At 53.3% G+C, this 22,530-nt stretch overlaps 2 protein-coding genes and 1 long non-coding RNA gene across 7 annotated transcripts in view; 1 reads left to right on the plus strand and 2 right to left on the minus strand.

Annotated features, from left to right (window-relative positions):
* Positions 1–4,322, plus strand: part of FANCI (FA complementation group I) — a gene marked incomplete at its 3' end in the record, with an annotated part of 83,788 nt that extends 79,466 nt beyond the window's left edge. Inside the window, exons 35-38 of one of the 2 annotated variants that reach the window (XM_082385834.1) lie at positions 829–903; positions 2,814–2,909; positions 3,168–3,266; positions 4,239–4,322. In XM_082385834.1, the coding sequence (XP_082241960.1) occupies positions 829–903; positions 2,814–2,909; positions 3,168–3,266; positions 4,239–4,301 (333 nt within the window). Of the gene's footprint in view, positions 1–828; positions 904–2,813; positions 2,910–3,167; positions 3,285–4,238 lie in introns of those variants that run through there. The other variant, XM_082385833.1, reaches the window with a different exon arrangement.
* POLG (DNA polymerase gamma, catalytic subunit) lies at positions 4,147–21,961 on the minus strand. Of its 4 annotated transcripts, none has more exons than XM_082385835.1 (23): positions 21,798–21,960; positions 20,226–21,020; positions 17,129–17,324; positions 16,050–16,214; positions 15,812–15,958; positions 15,583–15,662; positions 14,583–14,765; positions 14,323–14,477; positions 14,029–14,155; positions 12,855–13,091; positions 11,790–11,910; positions 11,496–11,582; positions 11,078–11,290; positions 10,416–10,576; positions 9,641–9,694; positions 9,433–9,550; positions 8,864–8,999; positions 8,516–8,762; positions 6,997–7,119; positions 6,705–6,873; positions 6,369–6,577; positions 5,234–5,394; positions 4,147–4,659 (listed from the first exon to the last, which is right to left on the minus strand). In XM_082385835.1, the coding sequence occupies exons 2-23, from the start codon at positions 20,858–20,860 to the stop codon at positions 4,601–4,603; spliced, it is 3,783 nt and encodes a 1,260-aa protein (XP_082241961.1). In that variant the 5' UTR covers positions 20,861–21,020; positions 21,798–21,960; the 3' UTR covers positions 4,147–4,600. The 4 variants fall into 4 exon arrangements, with proteins under 4 accessions (XP_082241961.1, XP_082241962.1, XP_082241963.1 ...); XM_082385836.1 differs by having other exon boundaries at positions 11,078–11,185; positions 21,798–21,959; XM_082385837.1 differs by lacking the exon at positions 6,997–7,119 and having other exon boundaries at positions 21,798–21,961.
* On the minus strand, positions 18,004–20,219 carry LOC309625800. Its single transcript, XR_014242764.1, has 2 exons — positions 19,604–20,219; positions 18,004–19,492 (listed from the first exon to the last, which is right to left on the minus strand). It is a non-coding gene; the product is annotated as an uncharacterized lncRNA (long non-coding RNA).
* Positions 21,962–22,530: the final 569 nt, after the last annotated feature.

Below are 22,530 nucleotides of genomic sequence, written 5' to 3' on the forward strand. Positions count from 1 at the left end.
ATCTCTGGGATCCCTACATTTTCTTATTTTCCAGAACATGCCATGTGGACCAAGCCTCCCGCCTTTCACATAGCTCCAGTAGTATAATTTGTCTCCATTTGCAGGTCTCTGTTTTTAATTCTTTTCCTTGTCACATGGAACGTGGTAATGTTCCATTCGTGGAGGGCACAGAACTCCCCTTCAGGTAAAAGGTTCCTGTTTGTGTACCTCACACTTGGGTGGTCTCTCCCGACTCATGTCTCAATTCTCTTCTGCCTTATCAGAATCCTGTTCTTCTTGGTTCCCTTATTGGTTCTTCCTTTTTCCAGGAGCTCTTTATTCTCTAATTATGTACAACATAGGGAAGTAAGTGTTCCTGTGACCTTTAAACCCTTCTGGAGCATGTAACCACTTGTCATGTAAGATACATTGCTCCGGGAACAGCCTCTCCAGCTTCCTCTTCTTTATGCAACCCTTTTAGCTAACTTCCCAGTTGGGAAACACCTATTCCTACTTAACCGTGACAGTCCTTTTGTGCCTCACTAGTCCCTTGGCTGCCCTGCTATAGTAATGGTTGGTCCTGCCCTCAGTTCCATGTGCTAGATGTATCCAAGAGCAAGATGGTAAACCTCCCAACAAAAAATAGAAAAATATCTGAGGATTATAAAGCGTCCCAGAATGCTTCCCACCTTCCGGCATCTGCTGCAGGATAATCTCTTCACGCAGACTTGGTCCCCCTAAGAGTTCCCCCATACTCCACTGTAATCATCATACTAGAAATTTACCACTAGCCTGCTAGCTCTACAGAACAATCTTCAGAAATGACAGAATTTGTTTCTGTTTCTTTAGAACAAGAATAGTAAGAGCCTAAAACATACAGGAGAAAAGAAAAAGGAGAAAACCGCTGCTGGGCCCACAGCCATGGTAAGCTGCTGACAGTGATCAAGATGTGGTTGCTGGGACCTCCCTGGCGGTCCAGTGGTTAGGACTCCGAGCTTCCACTGCGGGGGGCATGGGTTTGATCCCTGGTCAGGGAACTGGGATCCCGCATGCCACGCAGCACGGCCAAAAAAAAAAAAAAAAAAAAAAAAATGTGGTTGCTGATGAACCTTGAAAATATTAAGTGAAAAAAGCCAGTCAGAAAAAGACTACATGAGTCCATTTATATGAAATGTCCAGAAAAGGCAAATCTAAAAAGACAAAGATTAGTGGTTGCCTAGAACTGGGGAGTGGGGGGAAGGGGGGGTGTTGGAGAAACTGGGAAGGTGCCTGCTAAAGTGGGTGTAGGATTATCGGGGGGGGCGGTGGTGGTGAAAATGTTCTAAAATTGATGATGGTGATGGTTATACAACTCTGTGAATACACAAAAACACACTAAACTGTACAATGTAAATCGGTAAATTGTATGGTATATGAATTATATCTCAGTAAAGCTGGAGGGAAAATGTTTGTGTATGGCTCCTTCTCAGCTCATGGACTTTAGTTCAGATGGAACATCTTTTTCCTCTGAACCAAAAAACATATACTTTATTCAGGAAGTACCAGAAAATCTTGAGCTCTTTCTTTAAAAATAGAAATAGCTTAGGATAACCATTGTGAAGGAACTGGTTTTAAGAAAAGTTAGTGAGTGCAACAGGTGCTCCCTAAAGGATGTGAAAGAGTTGGAGAGGGTGCAGGGAAGTGGGTTCTCTAGTGCACTGCTGGCAAAGGTGAGAATTCAGTACTCTCTCACGGGGGCAGTGTGGCAGTAACTGCTCAATTTTAGACCTATACATTCACACACACACACTCTTTACTGCAATAATTCCATTTTTAGGATATAGAAACTGTAAAGGCCTATGTATAGAATAGTCCTAGCAGTGTTGTAAAGTAAAAGTGAAATATTGGGAAAACTAAGATACCCACTAATAGAGGACTGGCTAAATGGGTTTATAGTATATTTATACTGTAGAATACTATGCAGACATGAAAAAAATACAAATCTAAATGTTCAGATATAGGATTCTCTCCCAAGATAATGTTAAAAAGAAAAAAAAAAAAAGATGAGAACGATGTCCTCATTTGTAGTTTTAAAATATATATATAGAAACATGTCTATATACATAAGAAACATGGAAGGATCTACAAGTTACAATTCAAGTTGAGGGGAAAGAGATATATTAATACCAGCAATGAAAATTCATATGTAGACTAGAGAGAGGAAATAGAGGTAGTGTAGAGTGGGCTCATTGTTACAAGAATACCAAGTCAGGCAACCAAATATCTACAAATGGTCCATCCCTCAGCCAGTTTCTAGATAACAAATATTTAGGAATTATAAATAGGATTCATTGCAATCTCCATTAGCATTTAGCTCCTTTGCTGAGAGTGAACTGTTAAAAAAATCTTAATTACTGGTATATAAGTAAAACTGCATTTGATTGGAAGACTGACTAGCTTTCTCCCAAAGCCATGAGCAGTTCTGCTACAGACAGCTTCAGAGGACTTCAAGAACCCTTGAAGGGACTTCCCTGGTGGCACAGTGGTTAAGAATCCGCCGGCCAATGCAGGGGACACGGGTTCGAGCCCTGGTCCAGGAAGATCCCACACGCCGCGGAGCAACTAAGCCCGTGCTCCACAATTACTGAAGCCCGCACGCCTAGAGCCCGTGCTCTACGAGAGAAGCCTCCGCAATGAGAAGCCTGCACACCGCAACGAAGAGTAGCCCCCGCTTGCCACAACTAGACGAAGCCTGCGCGCAGCAACGAAGCCGAAAATAAATAAATTTATGTTAAAAAAAAAAAAAACCACCTTGAACCCAAAATTTAGGTGGTCTTCTCTTCTTTGCCCCGTAGGCCAGAGCTCTTCGGGAAACCAAGTCAATCCCTAATCTCATCTTTGCCATTGAACAGTATGAAAAATTTCTCATCCACCTTTCTAAGAGGTCCAAGGTAAACATATTCTGTTTTCTACCAATTCCATTTACCCTGTGAAGGGACCTGGCAAACTGAAGCAACACAACTGCAGTGGGGGAAAAATCTACTGTTCTTTTCTGTTTCTGATCTGATGGCCTGAATCCAAACATTCATGGATTCAAGTGGGTGTGTGCCTTCCTAGAGGAACTGAAGGGTTTGTCAGAGATGGTTTAGGCTGTCCTGGGCAGGACCTATCAGTAGGAAAATGTGTCCATGTTTACAATCCTGTCACAGGTGAACCTGATGCAGCATATAAAGCTCAGCACTTCACGAGACTTCAAGATCAAAGGGAACATCCTGGACATGGTTCTTCAAGAGGATGAGGATGAAGAGGTCAGTGCCTGCTTCTGACTGGAGTGCAGCAAGCCCTAGCCACCCTTTCTAACTGGGGTTAGCAGCCTGTCTGGGGGCAGCCACGGGTTAGTGGAGGGGCAACAACCACAGAGAACGGGCCAAAAGGTGGTCAGACGAAGATGAAACAGGCTCCTCAAGAGAGGGGCTGTAAACTTGGAACAATACACAGTTGCCCAGGCTTGTATACATTTTGGGTAGACATTTCCAGAAAGGGGGTGATGAAAACAAGGCCTTCCTGTGGGTCTTCCCCTGTGACCTTTTGAGCCATTGGAAAATTACGAGCCCAAGCATTCTGGCTCAGAAAGCAGTTTACTTCCTCTTTTATCATGCCCTCATTCGAAGGAGGGCCACTCTATGATCAGCTCAGGTAGTCATGCCAGTTTCTTATCCTCCTTTTGCCCTCTGGTAAGACTAAAGGGAGAGGAACAAACCAGTTACAACAGCACACCGTGAGCCCTATAGCATCTCTGAAGCGGAACTCAATGTTTCCTTACCTCTAGTGCCTAAAATTTCTATCACCTCAGGTTTGTCTAACATAAACTGGGAGTTTACATAAAACACCCTGAATTTCTAGCTTCTCAAAAATTTTGAACTTACATTCTTCAGTTTATCACACTCCAAGCCATAATGCACCTGGCCCCGTCCACTCCCTTTGCCTACTAGGCATTTGAGTTCAGGGGAGTTATGTAGCATCTTGATGCCCCTTCTCTGTCATCTTGTCCCACGCATCTCCCCAGGTATAACAAAAGCCCCAAAAAAAGAAGTTAGCACCACCTTACTCTACTGTAGAACTCTCCCCATCTCCAACATAATTAACTCCCAGGAGTGGGAAAGGGGAGAAAGCATGACTAACACAGGCTTTGATGAGAAGATAGATAAAGGATCTTTGTTTTTATTTCCACTGCCTCCGAGCAGGCTTATCACATTTAGAGCATTACTTCTCTCCCCTAGGGCACTGCATCAGAGCATGAGGGACAGAACAAAGAACCAGCCAAGAAGAAAAGGAAAAAATAAATGAAATGCCTGAGTTAATAACTTTGGGGCTTCTGCTTTCTTTTTACCCAACAAGCAACAATGCCCCCTTGTCCCACAGCCTGCACCAGTGTTGGCATCTTGGTTCTGAACTCAGTTGCACCATCAGTTAGAGGCAATCATTCTTGGCAGGTCCTGCTACTGAAAAATGGCTGGCCTTAGGCAAGCCCTTTTGCAAAAAGCACAGCTGAAAGCCTGAGTTTAGGAGCCTGCACCGCCCCGATGAAGCTCCACGGGAGCAAATACAGAGCCTCCAGGCAGAGCTATGGTCCAGGCTGGCTTCATTTTTCCAGGGAGCCTTTGGTGAGTTCAATTATCTGGTAAATATCCAGTGCTTCACCTGAAAAATAGTGCAAATTGGTTAGGATGCTTCCTCAAGAGTTGTTAACTCACAGGTCAGAAGTGAGAAAAGGAGCTTAATTAATGTTAAGGTCAAAAAGGACGGAAGGGTTCAGAGTAATTGCCAGGAATGGTAATGTTAATATTTGGGGAGGATCTGTTTTCTTTTTTGTATAAAATAAGTTTATCTTAGACACATAGAAAATAAGCTTTCTGATTTACTTGTTTGGCACTCAAAGCACAGTTTTTTCACTTAAGAATGTACTTTGACTTTATACAATAAATCTTCAAACATTTCCGTTGTGGTTGAAGAGGGAAGGGAACAGATGGAAGAAACCAGAGTTTCAAACATTCCTTCATTTACTATGAACAGCTTTCTAGAAACACATGCCTTTGTGATTTGAGCATCATGCTCACTTTGGAGCCAGGGCACATTATAAACTGAAATAGCCCAGTACACAGCACAAGCAGCAGACTTCTTATCCTCTGATGCCCCAAGCTTCGTGTTGTCCAAGACCACTTTCTAGTCTGCCTCACGTCCTACGAGTAAGGAGGAACAAAGGTGTTGTGCTCACCCTCGGGAATCCCGTATCTCCTTTCCATCCCAGTTGGGTTGGAAGGGGTTTTACAATCCATGGTCACTTCCTTCCTGAGGCACTGGTCGATATCGACTGTACTGAAAAAGGCGACTGACTGGGGCAAGTCATTCAGACCCAGCTTGTAGGCAAACATGCACCTGAAAGAGACCCAACCTCCTCTCACAGTCATGTCCCTGCTGTGAATCCAGGAGAGATGACCTGGTATCAGTACAGCAGAGGCTCCCCCAAGCCAGCTCTGTTCACTTAGCAAAGAAAGCTGAAGGGCCAGCACTGCCCGCTATCCAGCAGCCGAACACCTCCCGCTGAGACACTCACATGCAATTATGGACTCAAAACACACCTTTTTTTTTCCAGTTTGGTACACTTTTTATTGATTGATGTCAAAAATTTCAATTATTGGGCCAGAATTTGAATATACGAGGACTTTCATTAGCTTTGTTAAACATAACCCCCCAGAAGATGATTAAGAGGGCAGTGGAGACAGTGTTGAGTATTGTAAACATTCATTATTTACCCATTAATCAGGATAGATCATGGTTCCCAAACTGGTTCTGAGGGGCAGATCAACATGGAACTGTAACATCATTTAATGCAACCATATAAACTAGGAATTTTACTACAAAAAAATACAACTCAATATATAAAAAAATATGTTTTTAAAATCACATTTGACTTTCCCCATTAACAATGTTTTCTGTCAGTATTCAGAATAACAAACTTCTGGCACTTAAGAATTAACATTTACGAATGGAAGAAAATATCTGTTTTCTACGGGTTGAGAAAAGCCTCTGTCATTTGACTTTCACAACAGAAAGGTGTGTTCTGAGGGGAGCACAATTTGAGAACTACTCTTCGGAACAACTGCCCTGGCTTCTACGTTCTCACCACCTCAGTGATCTAGTCTTGGTATATGACACTTTCTATCCCAAACAAATTTTTTCCAAAGGTTTAAGGCCAGTCTTTTTTAAGACTGCTACAAATTTTAAAAATCAGAGATAAAAGCGGGAACATTTATTTCTGGGGGGATGAAAATTCAGATCATGCTCAGCCCAGTCCAAGCCCCACATATCTGGTATATGGTCAGGCCAGAGAGGCCACGGGCCTTGCCTACCTGGTCAAGAGGTTGGTGATCTGCAGGGCGAGGGCAGCGCGGTAGCGGTCCTCCTCCCGCACCAGGTAGCGAACCTCATCGTGGATGCTGATGCAGAAGCGCCCATCAATGGCAAACTCCTCAAACAGCCACTTCATGGCCACAAGCATGAGGTGTAAGTAGTCCACAGCGGAGCTCTGCACCACCCAATTCACACGGCTGGTCATAAACTGGGGAGGGAAGGTAGGCACAGGCGAGTAGCGTTAAACCACATACCAGTTCACTAGAGTAGGAGGTAGTACAGGAGCCCTGCCCTCCCTGCGACCCTCTCCCCATGTTCCATGGGTAGTAGGATACCTCCCCCTGGACAGCAGAGGGCTCCAGGGCTCGGGTGATGCGGCAGCCCAGCACCGGGGTACGTGGTGTGTCAGACATCGCAATGCTCTCCAGCTTATTGAACATTTCTGACTCTGTGCCCCCCATCCAGGCTCGTTCAGCAACCACCTCCCACTTCTTCCATTGAGATCTGGGGGGGCGAGAAACAGAGGGCAAGCTTTGTCTTTTAGCATCTTAGAGCTAAAAACAAAGCATCCCAGCTTTCCCCGGGCCAGCCCAGACCCGCCCTCCATCCTTAACAGACAGTTCTCACTTCCTAGAAGCTTCTCTCTGGATCTTGCGTAGATCCTGCAGGGAAACCCAGCCATCCTCGGTCCTGTCCACAGGGAGGTCCAACTCCCTCACCAGCCACTCGCCCTCATCTGACAGCCGATACCTGGGGTGGGGGTGGGGGTGCAGTGTCACAACTGTCATTCCCACGGGAACGCCTCTTCTATGCCAAACCCTGGGCTAGGAGTGTTCAATCCCACCTCACTCCACTTCCACAACCACCCTGGGGTCATGCCTATCCCCTACAAGCTCCACTTCAGAGGGGGAAAAAGCTCAGAGATGCTAAGTGACTTTGTGGGATCACATAGCCAGGAAGAGGTAGAGCCTAGACAGGAACCCAGGATTTTGGGGACTACATGAGGGTAGCCCAATAAAGGACAGACTCCAACACGAGAACCACTACTGTTATTACTGTCCTAATGCCTTAAGACACTGCACTGCCCCATGACCAACAGGTGGCATGTAGTAGTCCAGGAGGCAGCAAGAGCTATCACCCCACACTGGGGGGGTGCACGTAGGGGGTACAGAACAGGCTACTCCCTGAAAGGGAGAGGACAGAAGACAGAACCTACAGCCAGGCCCGACTGACCCTTCTCAGTCCCCACTGCCCCAGACTCCCAGCTTCAGTGCAACTTCAGACATCACGAGGCTCATCCCCCGATGGCTCCAGAGCCACGTCACTCACCTGCTCAAAGGTGCACCAGGGTTTCCCCACCACCCCTCAGTCCAGACTCCTCTGTGAGGCCAGCAAAGGTTTCCACAACTAAGGCCCAATCTCTTCTGTCGTCACTGCCTTGCCTCCTCCGCCAGCACACGCCGCCCACGGTGCATGCCACCCCCAACCCCATGTCCTCCTCTCACCTCCGCGGACAATACTCGGCTCCCCTTTTCTGCCTTTATGCAGTTACTACTGAACTGTTATCACTTACTTTTAGTCTTTCCATGAGGTCAGCTAATTAAACACAGACACCGTATATTATACCCACGCAAGTCGTAAAGGCACCTCTCCTCCCTCACACTCGATTCAGGAACCCTCCTAGGAGGCTGCTGAGGCCCTGAGCAAACAATAGGTACTATGGGCAGAAGCAAACTGGAAGCCTGGCAAGGCTTTCTCCTCTGTCAAAATCAGTTTAAAGTCTCTGGTTTTCCGCAGGTCCTCCTGTCAGCTGTCTTCTACTAAACCGCCTGCTGCACTTGCTCTCACTCCCTGTAGGCACGTGAGTTTGCAACCCCATGTTACTGTTTACTCTGCATGACCAGAGCTCTGACAGCATAACAAAAGCACAGCTTTAACTCTATGAGGAAAACTGACCATTAAGCAAGCAAATGTCACAACCCAAGGACAAACCACCCTAGAACTAGGTCACAGGGGTCTGGAGGGAGAGGGGCCAGGTGAGGACTCAGGTAATGGGAAGAGGTAGAAAAGAAGGGGGCGGTAAAGGTAGTAAAGCAAGCCCGAGGCCCTGGGGTAACGTGGCTGTGGATGGGAGAGGCACCCTCACCTGCGGAGGCCCTTGGTGACCGCATACATCTGTCGGGCCTTCTCAGCTGCCTCCTGCCGCGTGAGCCGGTGGTTGAACTGCATTAGCAGGCGTTCAGCGAAGGGCTGCCCGGCCCCATAGATGCGGCCATAGTTGAAGACCTTGGCATGCTCCCGGCTGATGCCCACTGTGGCAGCTGTCTTACTGTGTAGATCGGTGCCCCTGCTCTTCCTGCCCTGCAGTGTCATCCACCCAAAGGCTGTGCAGCCTGGGGAGCAAGGCAGAAGTGAGAAAACAGGCTTCAGAAATATTCCTCCCGGCGAGGCATCAGGCTGCCACCGCTTTGCTCCAGCCCTGGCTCCTGCTCACCATGCATGCCGGCAAAGTGGGCATCTCCAAGCACAGCTGCAATCCACAGCTCCTGGGAGTCCACATCAGCACCCACGAGGACGTAGCCGGGCGGGGCCTGCACCATGGCCTTCAACTCACTGCCTACTCGGTCAGGCTGCAGGAAGAGTGAGGTCAGACCCGACCTAGATATCCCAGTAGACTCCTCCCACCCATCCCTGGAGCCTGACTAGACTGAGAATGCTGGAGCCCTTCCTGAGGGGATGGTTTTAAGGAATGCCAGCCAGCAGTGCCCCGAACTCCACAGTTCCAGGTAAAGAATCCCTGCTCCGTACCTGGCTCTATACCCGGCCCCATCTAGACTCCACAACAGCTGTGCCTAGCATGCCTTGTCACGGTCTGGCCAGGAGCAGGTGCCCCGAACACATCTGCTGAAAAGCTGGATGAGCTGTGAAGCTAGATGTGAACTTGAGTCCTGCCTGACCCAGATTTTAGGTTCCTTTTCATGCTCCTCAGCAAAGTCCCTCTGCAACCCCAGCTTCTAGACACAGGAGAGGAAGGGCGGGACCAGAGGTGCAGAGGACATATACCCGGGCGTTGCTGGCAGTGAGCCACGTGGGCTCTACAGCCCGTCGAGTGATGGTGCCAGCGGTCACGACCTGGGGCAGGATGGCCCCATAGCGGCCTTCCTCATCATAGTGTGGGTGCCTGGGGGGAGGACACAAGGCTCAGCAGCTTGCTTGGGTCCTAGGACCCGCCCCCATTTTCCCGTTCCCACAACCACTTGCCAGGACATACCTGGTCACAGCACGGGGCAGAGCTGACCTGGGCAGCCACACCACCATCTGGGAGCTGTGGGGACAGACGGATCGCTCAGCACAGCCACAGGGAGCACACTCCATCCCCCATCACAACACGGCCCTCATTTGCCCAGCTTTGGGGGCTGCTGTGCCCCCTCCTTGCCCAGCCTCAACGCTCTTCCCATTGACTTGACTCAGGGTGGGCCTAGCATCCACCGTCTAGGAGCATAAGCCACCGGGAACTGGCCAGGCATCTGAGGCAGCTTCGGCCCCCGTCCTGGAGTATCCATGAGACATCCAGCACCAGCCCTGCCACCACTGCCTTTTCCAGGCTCAGGGCAGACTTTACCAACCCATCACAGCACCCTTCTCACAAGAGTGTGCCACTGGCAGCCACAAACCCCTCGGAACTAGCCTTCGATCCATTTGCCATTCCCAGCCTACAGGACCCACTCCCAGGCCCCAACAGAGCTTACAGGTTACTAGCCCTCCATGGAAGGGGCCGCCGAGCTGGGAGGGGCCGCCAAGGTCCTACAGTACCACTCTTTTTACATAACAGGGAAACTGCAGCTGGAGAGGGAACGAGTCTTGCCCATGGTCCCATGGCACCAGGACCACAAGCAGCCAGGCCTCTAGACCAGGCTGTCCCTCCACTGCAGCACAGGCTGTCAGGGGCCCCTGGGTGGGAGGCAGGGGAAGGGATCCCAAGACTGCAGTAACCTGGCCAGAGGCACGGACAGACAGCATGTCTCTGCCCTCCCACGGTGACCCACCTGATACGTTTATGGGCGTTCCTCCAAAAAGAAATCATTTTGTTGATTTCCAAGGCACGGGGCCCACTGGCACCTCCTGGGCCAGCCTGCAGGGTGCCGTCCTCCATCTTGGGCAGGAAGTCTTTGGCAAAGGGGCTGCCCACATTGCAGCTGTTACCATCCTGAAAAGAGCAAAAGAAGCAGGGGCTGGAGGCACACGGCAGACCCCTAGCTGGGGAACTGATGCCCTGTGTGCCTGGGCTCTGCCCAACACTGAGCCCAGAACCTCAAGCAGAGCGGTCTGGGGCAAATCCCCGATTGCAGCGCGTGCGCACACACACACACGCACACACAGGCACTAACACACAGACACAAACAAACCTAGCTCCCCTCACAGTAACAGTCATCAGTCAACAGATCCTATCATGTACCAGATGTGGCACTAGACACCTGACATGCCCTGTGTCATTTAATTCCACCACCATGCCCCTCACCACCCAATTTTCAGAAGGAAGACAAAGCCTCAGAGAGATGGCAACATTTGTCTGAGATCATACTCTGCGCCACTACTACCAGCATTCCTGCAAAAAGGGAGTCTCCTTGTTCGAGTCACTCTGGAGGCCTACTGTGCTCCCTGAGCACAGCGAGGACACCACAGAACAGGCATGAACCAGGACACACACCTTGTGAGGCAGCTTGAAGAACCAGCAGCCGGGGATATCCACATCATTATAGGGTCCGTTGCCATGGTGATAAGCTGGCTGGCTGGCTTTTGGGCCGCCAGCAGCAGTCTGTGGGGGCCACACACCTAGATCAGGCCCTGCTCCAGCACCTGCATTCAGCGAGGGCCATGGGGTAGGGGGTGGGAAAAGGGCCTGAAATGGCGAGCAGGTAAGCTGGGAAATGACAGGATGGCTATGAGGTCTCAGGCTTCCTCCTTGGCCTCCAACAAGTATGGGGCCACCCAAAGGCAGGGCAGCCATCTCCCAGCTCCCCAAGACCCTGGGAATTCTCTGGGGGGAAAGAGCTACTTGGGCACAAGAGGAGGGCCCTGCCACCCAACACCCACCCAGACAACCCCTGAGCAGGTGCCCAGCTCACCAGAGCTGGGGGTTGACCTGGAACTGCCACTCGCAAGTTCTCCATCCTGGCCTCGGCCTCCACTTCTAAGCAGCCCATTTCTTCCACCTGGATGGGCCCAGGTACCAAGGAAGTGAAGCAGGGGGCTGGCTTGGCCCAAATCCACCACCCCTCCCTGCGACACGCAGACAGCCCAGGACAGCCTGGGGTGGGCAACTGAGCGCATCCGGCACCCCGCCCCCACCCAAAAGGCCGCCCCTTCCTAGAGGGAACAGAGCCCCCTCCCCAGAGCTCAGGCTCAGAGCCCGCCCTCACCGTCTGCCACATGGCACTGCTGTCGGTGAGCAGGAACTCCTCAGCCAGGTCTGCCTCCTGCAGCTCCAGCTGCTGCTTCCCCTGTTCAAGACAGTGCTTCCTGTACAGGGACTCGATGGCTCTGCGCAGAGAACAGCAGCAGCAGCCTCTGATTACCGGGTGCCCCCTCCGGGCCAGGCAGCTCGCTGGGGGCCTTCCGCGATTCCCTCCGTTTAGCCTCAGAATCAGCTCTGAGGCGGAAGTGGACAGCACTTCCCCTGGTTCATAGACAGGGAGTGACAAATTGAAAACGACAGCACAATGGTGGCAGGCTGGGTTTCGAGGCCTGGGCTGACTCAAATCTAAGCGCTTCTCCCCAGAGCCGCCACCTCCCCGGGGAAAAGGTCTGGGAGCTGAGCAGTGGGAAGTCAGGGCCGGGCCCTGCCCCAGGCTGGCTCCTGCCCGCTCATCCATCCTGCAGCTCAAAGGAGCAGGCTGATCCCTGCCCCTCTGTCCTAAGGCCCCACGGGTGGTTCAGGCTGCCCCGCAGAGCCAGGATTCTCAATTCTGGGCCAGTTCAAGTGCTATGGCTTCTCCCCAACACCTGCCTGTCAAAAGCTCAAGGGTTTGTGAGCTCAGACAAGAAACTGACTTCCCTAGGCCTTTGTTTTGCCAACTCTAAAATGAAGATAACCATGGGACTGCCTGGGGAACAAACGAGGGAAGCACTGTAAAAGGTTTATTAACACAGAGTATAATCAGTGCTCAATAAATTATACTAAAAAAAGGGGGACAAAGCTCATCCCCCCTGTCACTTCCAACAGCCCTCCCTCTGCACACTCCTGTGAGGGCAGCTGGGCTGCCAGGCCCAGGAGCAGGGCCTCAGTCCCACCCACTCCAAGCACCACGCCCTCAGCCCCACAGGGCTCTGAGGCCCAGACAGAAAAGGCAGCCACCAAACAAAGCACTAGAACCCAGACTCTCAGACCCGAGCTCTTTCCACGAGCGTGAGCTGGGTTTGGTCTCTCCAGCAAGGGGAAGGGGTCCCTAGCCTCCAGCCCCTTCCTCCCTGAGCCAGAGCCTTACGTGTAGGGGCAGGCCACCCCAGCCGACGTTAGGCCGCTGCCTGGTGGCACCTTAGCCAGGTTGTCCCGCCGCCCGGGCACCAGGTATCCCCAGCCATGCCGCTCCGAGTAGTGCAGAGGGAAGCCGTCCCAGGTCAGCGCCATGAGTTTAGGTGTGACCCGCATCTGGAGACTGAGGAGACTGGGGCCTGGGGTCCACGCAGGGTCATCTAGCCGGGGACAGAGCTTCCGATACCACCTATGCCCCGCCAGAAGAGAGCAGTGTCATGGTAGTCGGGGGAGGACAGTGTATGACGGCAAGGGCCCCACCCACTCTCCAAGACCCCAAGGCTTTCTGGTGACCTCAGCCTACAGTCACCATCCCTTCCCTCTGGGATACAACCAGGACCCCCACGGAGTCCCCTAGAATAATTCGAATATCCCAGAAGGAAAGATCCTATGTCAGCCCCCCTGTACTACTGTACTACTCAGAAGCCAGGACCCACATGCATAGCCTAGGGCTGGACTCCTTCCCCAGCTCCATTTCATGCAGGGAAACTGCCCAGAGGAGCAAGTAGATCTGCCCTCCCACCGCTGCTCTAAAGGCACACCAGGGCCTTCAGAGCTCCATCCCTCACGTGCTGTTCACCGGAGCCAACACAAGGGTGAGGCAAGTAAGGCACTCAGGGCACAAAATTTAAGGCGGCCTCATCTCAGGCAAATGTAAAGTTGGCACTCTGCTGTTCACCCGGGCTGCCCCTATTTTCTCATCTCTGCCACTCTATGGGGGTGTGAATGAAGAGTCACCTCCTCAAGGAAGCCTTCCTTGATTTCCCCAGGCAGAGTCAGGCACTGCCTCAACACTGATGGATATAAACTCCAGCTGCGCTGGCTGGTCTGCACAACTGGCTCCTCCCAGGGAGAAGCTACTAGAAAGAAGGGAGTTATGTTCCTATTTGTACTCTCAGAGGCTACTATGAGGCCCAGCACACAGCAGGTGCTTAGTGCACTTGTACTGCTTGAGTCCAGTGACCCAGGGGTCAGAGCAAACTGGAAGACGGCAGGAACAAATGGCAGCAGGTTACTAAGGGCCCATATGCACACCACCCCCTGTGCTGGGGCCCAGAATAGGGGTGTCCCAGGGTGGAGGGAGGGGTAAGGATGGCCGCTGGACATGTTAGGGAGACAGGGCTCACCCTGGGTGCCCAGGAAGGTGCTGGGGCCGCTTGGGCAGGAGCTCTGTGGTCCCCCTCAGCTGGTCCAAGCAGGCGCGGGCCATGACATCTCGCTGAAACTCCTCCTCCTCACTGGGGGGGCCAGGGTCTGCACAGGGTCGGGGAGGACAATCAGGACCAGAGAAGGGTCTCTCACAAAGACCTGCCCAGCCTACTCATCTCCGGAAGGCTGGAGCAACCCCTTCCAAGGGACCCCCGGGTCCCAGGACCTTCCCAGGGTCCATCCCTGCCCCACCTCCCGCCCATGTTCCCCACCTTCCTGATCCTTGGGATCCCCAGGGGCCTCGGGCCCCTCGACAGGCAACTTGCTGGCTGTGGCCGGCTCCTTCCTCTTCACCTTCTTTGCCTTCTTCTGCTTAAATTCCTGTAGGTCCCACTCTAGGTCCCAGAGCCAGGGATCTTCTTTGTACCTGCACAGCCAGTCCACCAGGGCAGGGCTAAGGCCAAGCCGAAGGCCAGCCCTCCCACCTGCCCACCCCCTGCAGGGGGATCCAGCCCGCCCAAGGCCTGGCTACCTCTCTCCTGAGAGCAGCTGGCAGGCATCGTTGGCCAAGTCCATCAGCGACTTCTTCATCTCCCACTGGAGCTCCTCGTAGGTGCTCTGTGCCTCCGCCAGGTAACGCTCCCAGTTCTGGTTGACGGGCAGGTAGGAGACACCCATCTCCAACATGCCAGCCAGAGTCACCGGGTGGGGACACCTTGAGGACAAACACCGGGGCTGCCATAAATGACCACAGGAGGCAAGGCTTTGGCCCAATCCCTGGGCCAGCCTGGCAATCCTCAACCCAACCACCCACGTCAGAGAGACAGGGGTTTAAACCCCAGCTCTACCGTTTCCCAGCCATGAGACCCTGGGTAAGTCACTTCATCTCTCTGAGCCTAAGTTCCTTCATCTATAAAATGGGAATAATATCATTCCATCCTCAGGGGTAATGGGGGAATGACAGATCACAAAAATGAAAATGGCTGCCATTTGCTGAGTAATGGCTAAGCGCCAGGCACTGTGCTACAACCCCATACACACAAAAGATCATACAAGAACCTCACAACTGTAGTCAAGTATATTTGTGGATGCTTCACAGATAAGAGCATTGAGGCTCAGAGAAACCAAGTAACTTGCCCAAGGTCAAATGAGTTGGATAGGATAATCAAGATTAGAACCAGGTCTGGCTGACACTTCTGACTCTGACCACATCATAAAACTGACTCACTAGCAAACATAACCAAGACGGATGCGAAGTCCTTGGCTCAGGATCTGGGTTCAGAGACGGTGCTTAACAAACCAGGACCACGCACATGAAACAAGCACAGCCTCAGTGCCCCCCTCCAGGGCACTGTAGAAACCCCAGAGTCCAAGGCCCAGCTGGGCACCACTGGACAGAGTGGCTCCATGCTCCCAGCCCAGAAAGGCTAAGGCCCCCAGCCTGAGAAAGGCCCGGCACCACCTGGTTACGGTGGGCCTGGGTACCAGGAACCCACTGACCCCCATGGGTTCCCAGAGGGGCTCTCCCTCACCTCTCCAAGAAGAGCGGTAGCTGCTGCTGGAAAACCTCATAGGTGGCCCACACGTCCTGGGCACAGTACTGCATCAGGTCCTGGCACAGGCGACAGGAAGGCGCTGGGTGGGCAGCCATCCCACTACCACCACCGGGCCTCTCAGGGTCAGGTCTGGCAGCTACGCTCCCCAGGGTCGCTAGGGGTCTGCCACAGCCCATGTCCCCAGAGCCCCTCTCCACCACCATACCTGGAAGTTCTCACGGATGTCCTTCATGCTACCCTTGACAAACAGCTCCCGGGGCTCCTTCTCTAAGCGAGGCCCCCCCACGTAGAGGCTGTGCACGTCTGCCAGATTATTGACACTGCTGATGTCCAGCCAGTCCCAGGATGAGATCTGGAGGCCAGAGCAAGGGACATGGCAGATCAGCTCGGTCTCAAGCCAGACAGGCAGGCCGAGGAGGGGGTCCCCCCCAGTGTGCTCTCACCGCTGGGCCGTTGGCTTTGCTCTGGGATTTCTGGCCTCGCTGTGTGGGGTGCCGGGCCTTGCGCTTGCCCTGTTTGGCTGCCATCCACAGACTGCGCTGGAAGCTGCTTAGCCCTGAGATGGCCATGTGCATGCTCATGGTGTCCAGGAAGCGCATGCGGGAGCCCTGAGGAGGAGAGGCTGCAGCTGAGGGGCCAGCCTACTCCTGCTTCGGCACTTCAGCCCACCAGCCCCACCTCAGCCTCCCCTCCCAGCCCACAGCCTCCCAACGCTAAAGACAGAGTGTCTTCACACTTGCCAATGCTTGTCCCTCCACCTGTGAGGGGCCTGCCTTCTCAAACCCTAGCCACCCTTGAAGGCGCAGGCCTGGTTGAATCCCAACACACAGGCCTTCCCAGCATCTAGCAACAGCTCCAGGGGCACCTTGGGAACACAGTGGCCAAAATGAGGCCTTCCAAGCTATCAGGCTCGGCCCCCAGCCCTGCCGCTCAGAAGCGCTGTGGCCCTGGGCAAGTCAACAAGGCTGTCTGAGCCTCAGCTAGAGGTTAAGGCTACTCTCACCTGCCCTGCCTTTCTCCTAGGGCACTTTTCACAGAATTAAGAATTGCCACAACTATGGTTCTGACTGTTTGATGTGTGCACTGTTCAAACCCTCTCAACAATCCTATGAGGTAGCTTCTGCCATCTCCCCCTCTTTACAAATAAGGAAACTGAGCCTCAGTTTCCTTAGTTGTAAAGGGATGTTAAGAGGCTCATGCTGCTCACCAGTGGCCGAGGCAGGATGGGAGCCCAGGCCGTGGAGCCCACGGCCTCCAAAGACCCAGGCTAAGCTCTAAAATGCCGCACAGAGAAAGGGCCATTAGTACCCTGTGACAACTCAGGTCCTGTGCCAGGCAGACCCTAGGGACAGAACAGCTGGGTACAGGGACCACGGGCAGGGCTGGTCAACAGGAGGCCCTGTAGCTTCTACAAAGGCGATGGAGGCACTGGCCAGGAAAAGCAATGCCTTCCCTAGCCACTGAGAGCAGGGCTCTTAGCCCACCCCGTGCCAGAGCCTGCATTTGGCCCCATGAACCATACCCGGATCAGGTACTGCTCCCTGACATGGGCCCGGTCGAAGGACACGTTGTGCCCCACCACTAACTGCTCCTGCCAGTCTCGCTGGGTGGGGCCGCCGGCACTGGCAGGGACCTCCAGGGGAATGAGGTCAGCCGGCGACAGCTGGCTGGTCCAAGAGTAACGCTCTTCCACCAGCCGCCGGCTGCACCAGGAATACCTGAGGGAGGTGAGAGGCAGGCAGGTTCAGCACGGAGGCTTTCAAGTTCCGCTCCACAATCCCCACTGCACACCTACCACCACATGCCAGGCCCTACACTAGCAGCTGGGGGTACAAGGGAGACCACGGGGTGCTCCTAGTCCTCACAGAGCTAGAGGTCGGGTGGGGTGCTGTCCGGGTATGTGTTGGGCGCGCGGAGGAGTTACAAAAGCTTCTTTACTTTTCAACCTCCACAGAGAGAAAGGGAGCTAAGTGCCACAGTCCCGAGTGTCCCGGATGGGCATTCAGCCTGGGCCATCAAGGTGTTTGTTACGCCCAGGGCTCATCAAGTCTGTGCTTGGCTCTGAGGTGTCTTAATGACCATTATCAACCCCTCACGTCTATAAGCACAAAATGGCTAATGTTCAAAGTGCTAGTAAAGAAGAGAGACAATTATAATAAAACCCAGAGTGGAATTTTTTTAATTGAAAGTGGCAAAAAAAAAAAAACCAAAAAAGACAAATGCTGCACACATGTACAGGATGAATCATCTGACGACTGGAAAGATTCTGAAGGACAAAGAGCGAATCACGCACCTTATAGAAGGTGCTGTCTCTCTGAGCAACCACCCTCAGTGAGAGACCAGGGAAAGTGCCGGAATGGAGGAAATGTATGCACATGTGCTAGGAAATATGCACTAGGGTTGGGATGGGAGGGGCAGGGGATGAGTGCTGCCTGCTGGGGGCCGGACACTGATTCAGGAAAAGGCTGGAGTTTGCGCAAGATCCACAAGACTAAGTGTGGGGAAATGGCCACTGAGCAAAAGCTTTTTGTGAACCACAGATTACGCCAAAGGGTCAAGGCCACTCAGCATCAAAGTGAGTGACGAGACCACATGTGTGGCCACCACAGCTGCGAACAAGCTGCCTGTTTCCCTTACGGTGGGGAGGAGGGGTTATCTGCCGCAACAGTTACAACAAACATAAAACTAGTTTCTTTGGGGGAAGGGGTTACCAGCAAAAAGAGGTTCCTAGTGTTAAACGTGGTAAAATCTAACTCACACTCCAAATGATGGGAAAACACTCAGGGGCTCAAGTTGAAACCTCCTCCCCTTTCAATTCAACATGTCAAAGCCCTCAAACACAACACAGAAGAAAAGGCTGAAGGATGTCAAATATTTGAGGCTGTGGTGATGACAGGGACTTTAGTTGCAATAAAAAGCCAGAATGGTGTCAAGATCCGGGTCTGCAGCTGTACATGAGAACCATCTTGTTAAATTTATTTGTGATAAAAAAAGAAGAAAGCCGAAATGCAAACACCTCTGGCAAATTTAAGATGAGTCAGAACCAATGCCGTTAACACTACACTTTTCCTGTGAATCTTAGATCAGTGTTGACAGCCTGGGTAATGTCCCTCTGGTCTGATGACCAAAGCCCTTACCAGCAGCCTTCGGGAAGCTGCCCTCTGGGCCATCCAAGGCTTCTCCCTCCCACTGGAAACCACGGGCTGCTCAGGAACCTGATGTTACGCAGCCACGCGGCAGGGATGTGCCCAGGTTAAAAGTGGACTGCTGTCAGGGCCCCATCTGGCACCCCCCACCCCCCCACAGTCAGGCTCCCAAAAGGAAGGCCCCAGCATGAGCCCAGTCCTCAGCAACGGCTTCTGCCGCCAGGCAAACTGCACAGTGCCCCCAGTACCACCGGCAAGAATGCAATGAGAATGAGAGGAGGATGGGAAGGACAGGGAGAGAAAGAGATGAAAAATTAGCAGAGGAAGAAGGAGGAAAAGAAAAAGGGGACTTCAGGGAAATTGGCCAAGAATGACCAAAAGATCAAAAAACAAGTCCTTCTTGTCACTGGTTTCCTAATTTCCTTTCAGCCACCACAGTCTACTTTACTTTCTCAAATGATGGACAGTATTCCCTCTATTTTGACCATCAAGTTACACAGTAAGCACTGAGATTCTCATCTTAACTGGAACTAAGTCAATGAGGAATCATCTAGTTTTGCTCTTTTCAGCCGTTAATGCCTACCTTATCTATTTAGCCATGTTTTCACCATTTTCAACTGCATATTTAACATTTCGCAGCTTTCTTTACAAAGATGTAGCTTCCAATAGGAATAAAGAAACTGCCAACTTTTTTGCTGGCCATGCCTGAAAGCATTAAGGTTGTAAATAGTATTTTAATCCTGGAATGAAGAATAAAAAAGGGGAGAAACAGTACTGCCATCATTGTTTGAAAAAGAAACTTGGGTAGCACTTAGAAAGTTATTAAAAAAGAAAAGAGAGATCGGATATACCTTTTGGGGACAAAAATGCCTGCAAGCCTGCTTGGAAGGCTGGGAGAAGGAAGCAGTTTCCCAACTGGGGGTGGTCACAGGGGTGTTACCTGAGGGGACTGGGTATTTGGAACAATGAAATGGGTCGGGCGGTGGGGGGGGGGGGGGCGGGGATTTGGTCTGGCATTTAAGGGAGCAGCTGGGGATGCTGAGTGTCCTATACTGCCTGGGACATTCCCGCAAAAAGGAGCTTTCTCCTGCCCAAAATTACCAAAAGCATCCCCAAATGGAAACACTGTTCAAATGTCTTGGACTAACTTCTCAGGAAGCTACTAGGGAAAGGGGGAAGGCATCAGATCAAGGTGATTTCAAGTGGTCTCCCAGTCAGTCTCAAGTTCAACACTACTGTGATTCTCTGCACAGCTCCTATCACCACGTGACATTTGCTTGGGTGTTGTTTACTACCCATACCTTCCTACCAGAAAGTAAGGTCTGTAAAAGCTGGGATCAAGCTTGTTTTAGTTCACCACTGAGTCCACAGTCCCTGGAAATCCGCCCACCAGACACATAGTGGGAGCTCACCAAACTATTAAGCTGGGCCCCCCACGTGTGCTCAAGTCCCCTGACACCCGCCCATACTCACCAGGCCGAGGGGGATATGGCCACCGCCAATGTGGGGCAAGTTCCCTCTGCCAAGCAGACCTCCACGTCGAACACCAGGGCCCGCTCCTCGGGGATGGCCACGGGTTCGGCCTCCCCCGCGGGGCCGTACCGGGTCCAGCCCTCCGCCCAGGCCCAGCTCGGGGGCCGGGGGGCCAGCTGGGCCTGCAATAACAAGTTGGCCGCCTCCAGGTAGGGCAGGCTCTGCTTCTGGGCCAGGAGGCGGAAGTGCTGGTCCAGGCTGCCCCCGTAGAGGGGCGGCAGGCGCAGCTCCACGTCGGGCAAGGGCGCGGCCGGCTGACCCCAGAGCCCGTGCTTCTGCAGGTGCTCGACGCTGCGGCGCACCGCGGCCTCGCCGGGCATCTCCCCGCCGTGCCCGAAGATTTGCTCGTGAAGCCCTCTCGAGAGCATCTGGATGTGCAATGGGTTGTGCCGCAGCTGCCCGCCCTCCGAGGACGGCACTGGCGGCGGCTGCGGCTGCGGCTGCGGCTGCGGCTGCGGCTGCCCGTCGCTGGGGACGGGGACGGAGGCGGAGCTGGAGACCCAACGCCCCGGAGCTGGAACCGGCCCTGGCCCGACGGTGGCGCCGGCCACCTTCCTCCAGAGCAGGCGGCTCATGGTTGGTGCAGGGAGCCCCCCGCTGGGAGTCAGCACACCTGGCTTTGGGCTCCAGCTTGGCAGCTTCTACTGGCTGAGAGACGTGGTGAGAGACACGTCCTGTCTCTGTTTTCCTGTCAGTGAAATGGTTCTGACCATGCCTGCCTTCCACCCACAAATCCTAAAGGAGACAGATGATATAGTGTTACTAATTACACACGTAACATGTGTGATATTAACAGCCATCATTCCTTGAGCATTTTCTGCGGCCCAGGCAGTGTGCCAGGCGCCTTCAGGTACATTTTCTCAGTGAATCATCAGACAACCATGGGAAATAGCAATACCCCTCCTGAGGAAAACTGAGGTTCACGTAAGTTCATCAGGGAAGGTTGACGGCCGTGGTTAAGAGGGCAGGCTCTGGATAGAAGGACGCGGGTTTGAGTGCCGGCTCTGGCTCTTACGAGACGTGTGACCTTGGGCAAGCTCCTTAGGCCCCAATTTCCTACTCTGTAAAATGGGGTTACGGATTCTACCTGTCATACAGAGCTGCTGTTTGGGTGACACAGGGCGAACACGCCGCGCGGCCCGGCCCTCGGCAAGCCCTCGGCAAATGGTGGCTGCCGTTATCGCGACCGCCGTAGCCCGAGGGCCTAGCGCCTTTAGGAGACAGCGCCCGGATTCGAACACGCCAGGTGGGCCGCCGTCCCGCGGGGCCCCCACCCACGCCCGAGCCCGGGCCCAGCAGGCCGAGGGCGCCCTGCAGGGGGCGTCGGCAGCGGCCCCCGCGCTCCCGGCCGTCCGACCAACCGACCGCTAGCCCGAGCCCGGCGGCCGCGCCGCGGTGCGCCCTGGGACCAGCCTCCGCCCAGCTCAGGGCCTCGCTCCCTGACTGGAGAGGGAGGGGCCGCGCCGCCGCTCAGGGACCCGGCCTCCCCCCAACGCCGAACCCGCCGGAAACCTCAGTCCGCCCGGTGCTTCCTGGTCTGCGGCTCCCGACCCCAGGCCGGCGGCGCGGCGTCTCCCTCCGCGCGGCCTATGCAGCCTCGGGGTGGCGTGTGGCCTGCACCGGAGCAGTCCGCCTCGCTGGCAGCCTCAACTTCCCGTCTGCGCCCCGCTCACTCCCGCGGCTACCCGAGAGGCAAGAGGGAGACTCCCAGCGCGACCAATAGGAGAGCCAAAAGTGGACCGGTCCGCCCGTGGGGTGGGGAGGAAGGACTTCCGGGTGGGCCTTCCCTGCGGAACTCTGGGAACCAAGGTCCAACCTCCCCTGCTCAAGAAGCAGGTGGATTGGTCCTGGGCAAGCCGGTGGGCGGTAATAATACTTTTTAGATTGTCCAAAGAACTTTAACTATCGGGTGGCCGCGTGGCCTAATGGATAAGGCGTCTGACTTCGGATCAGAAGATTGCAGGTTCGAGTCCTGCCGCGGTCGCAGGGGTGTCTCAGTATTTTTGGCTCATTCCTTCTTCAGAATTAAGTACCGGAATACTACGAAATGCTGTCTCTGATTACCACCCCACGTGGAAGTCTGGGAACACCAAGATTTGCCGAAGTAACTACCCCCACACTCCACACCCAGTATGTCCCACTGAAATTGCTCCCTTGCTTCCCCTGGCGGCGGGAGTGGTGGTACTTTTCTAAAATGTACCTTACGCGCTCACACCCCCACGCTGGTAGAGTGGGGGGGCGGGGG

Source organism: Balaenoptera borealis, assembly GCF_965194805.1.
Source record: "Balaenoptera borealis genome assembly, chromosome: 3".
Lineage (NCBI taxonomy): Eukaryota > Metazoa > Chordata > Mammalia > Artiodactyla > Balaenopteridae > Balaenoptera > Balaenoptera borealis.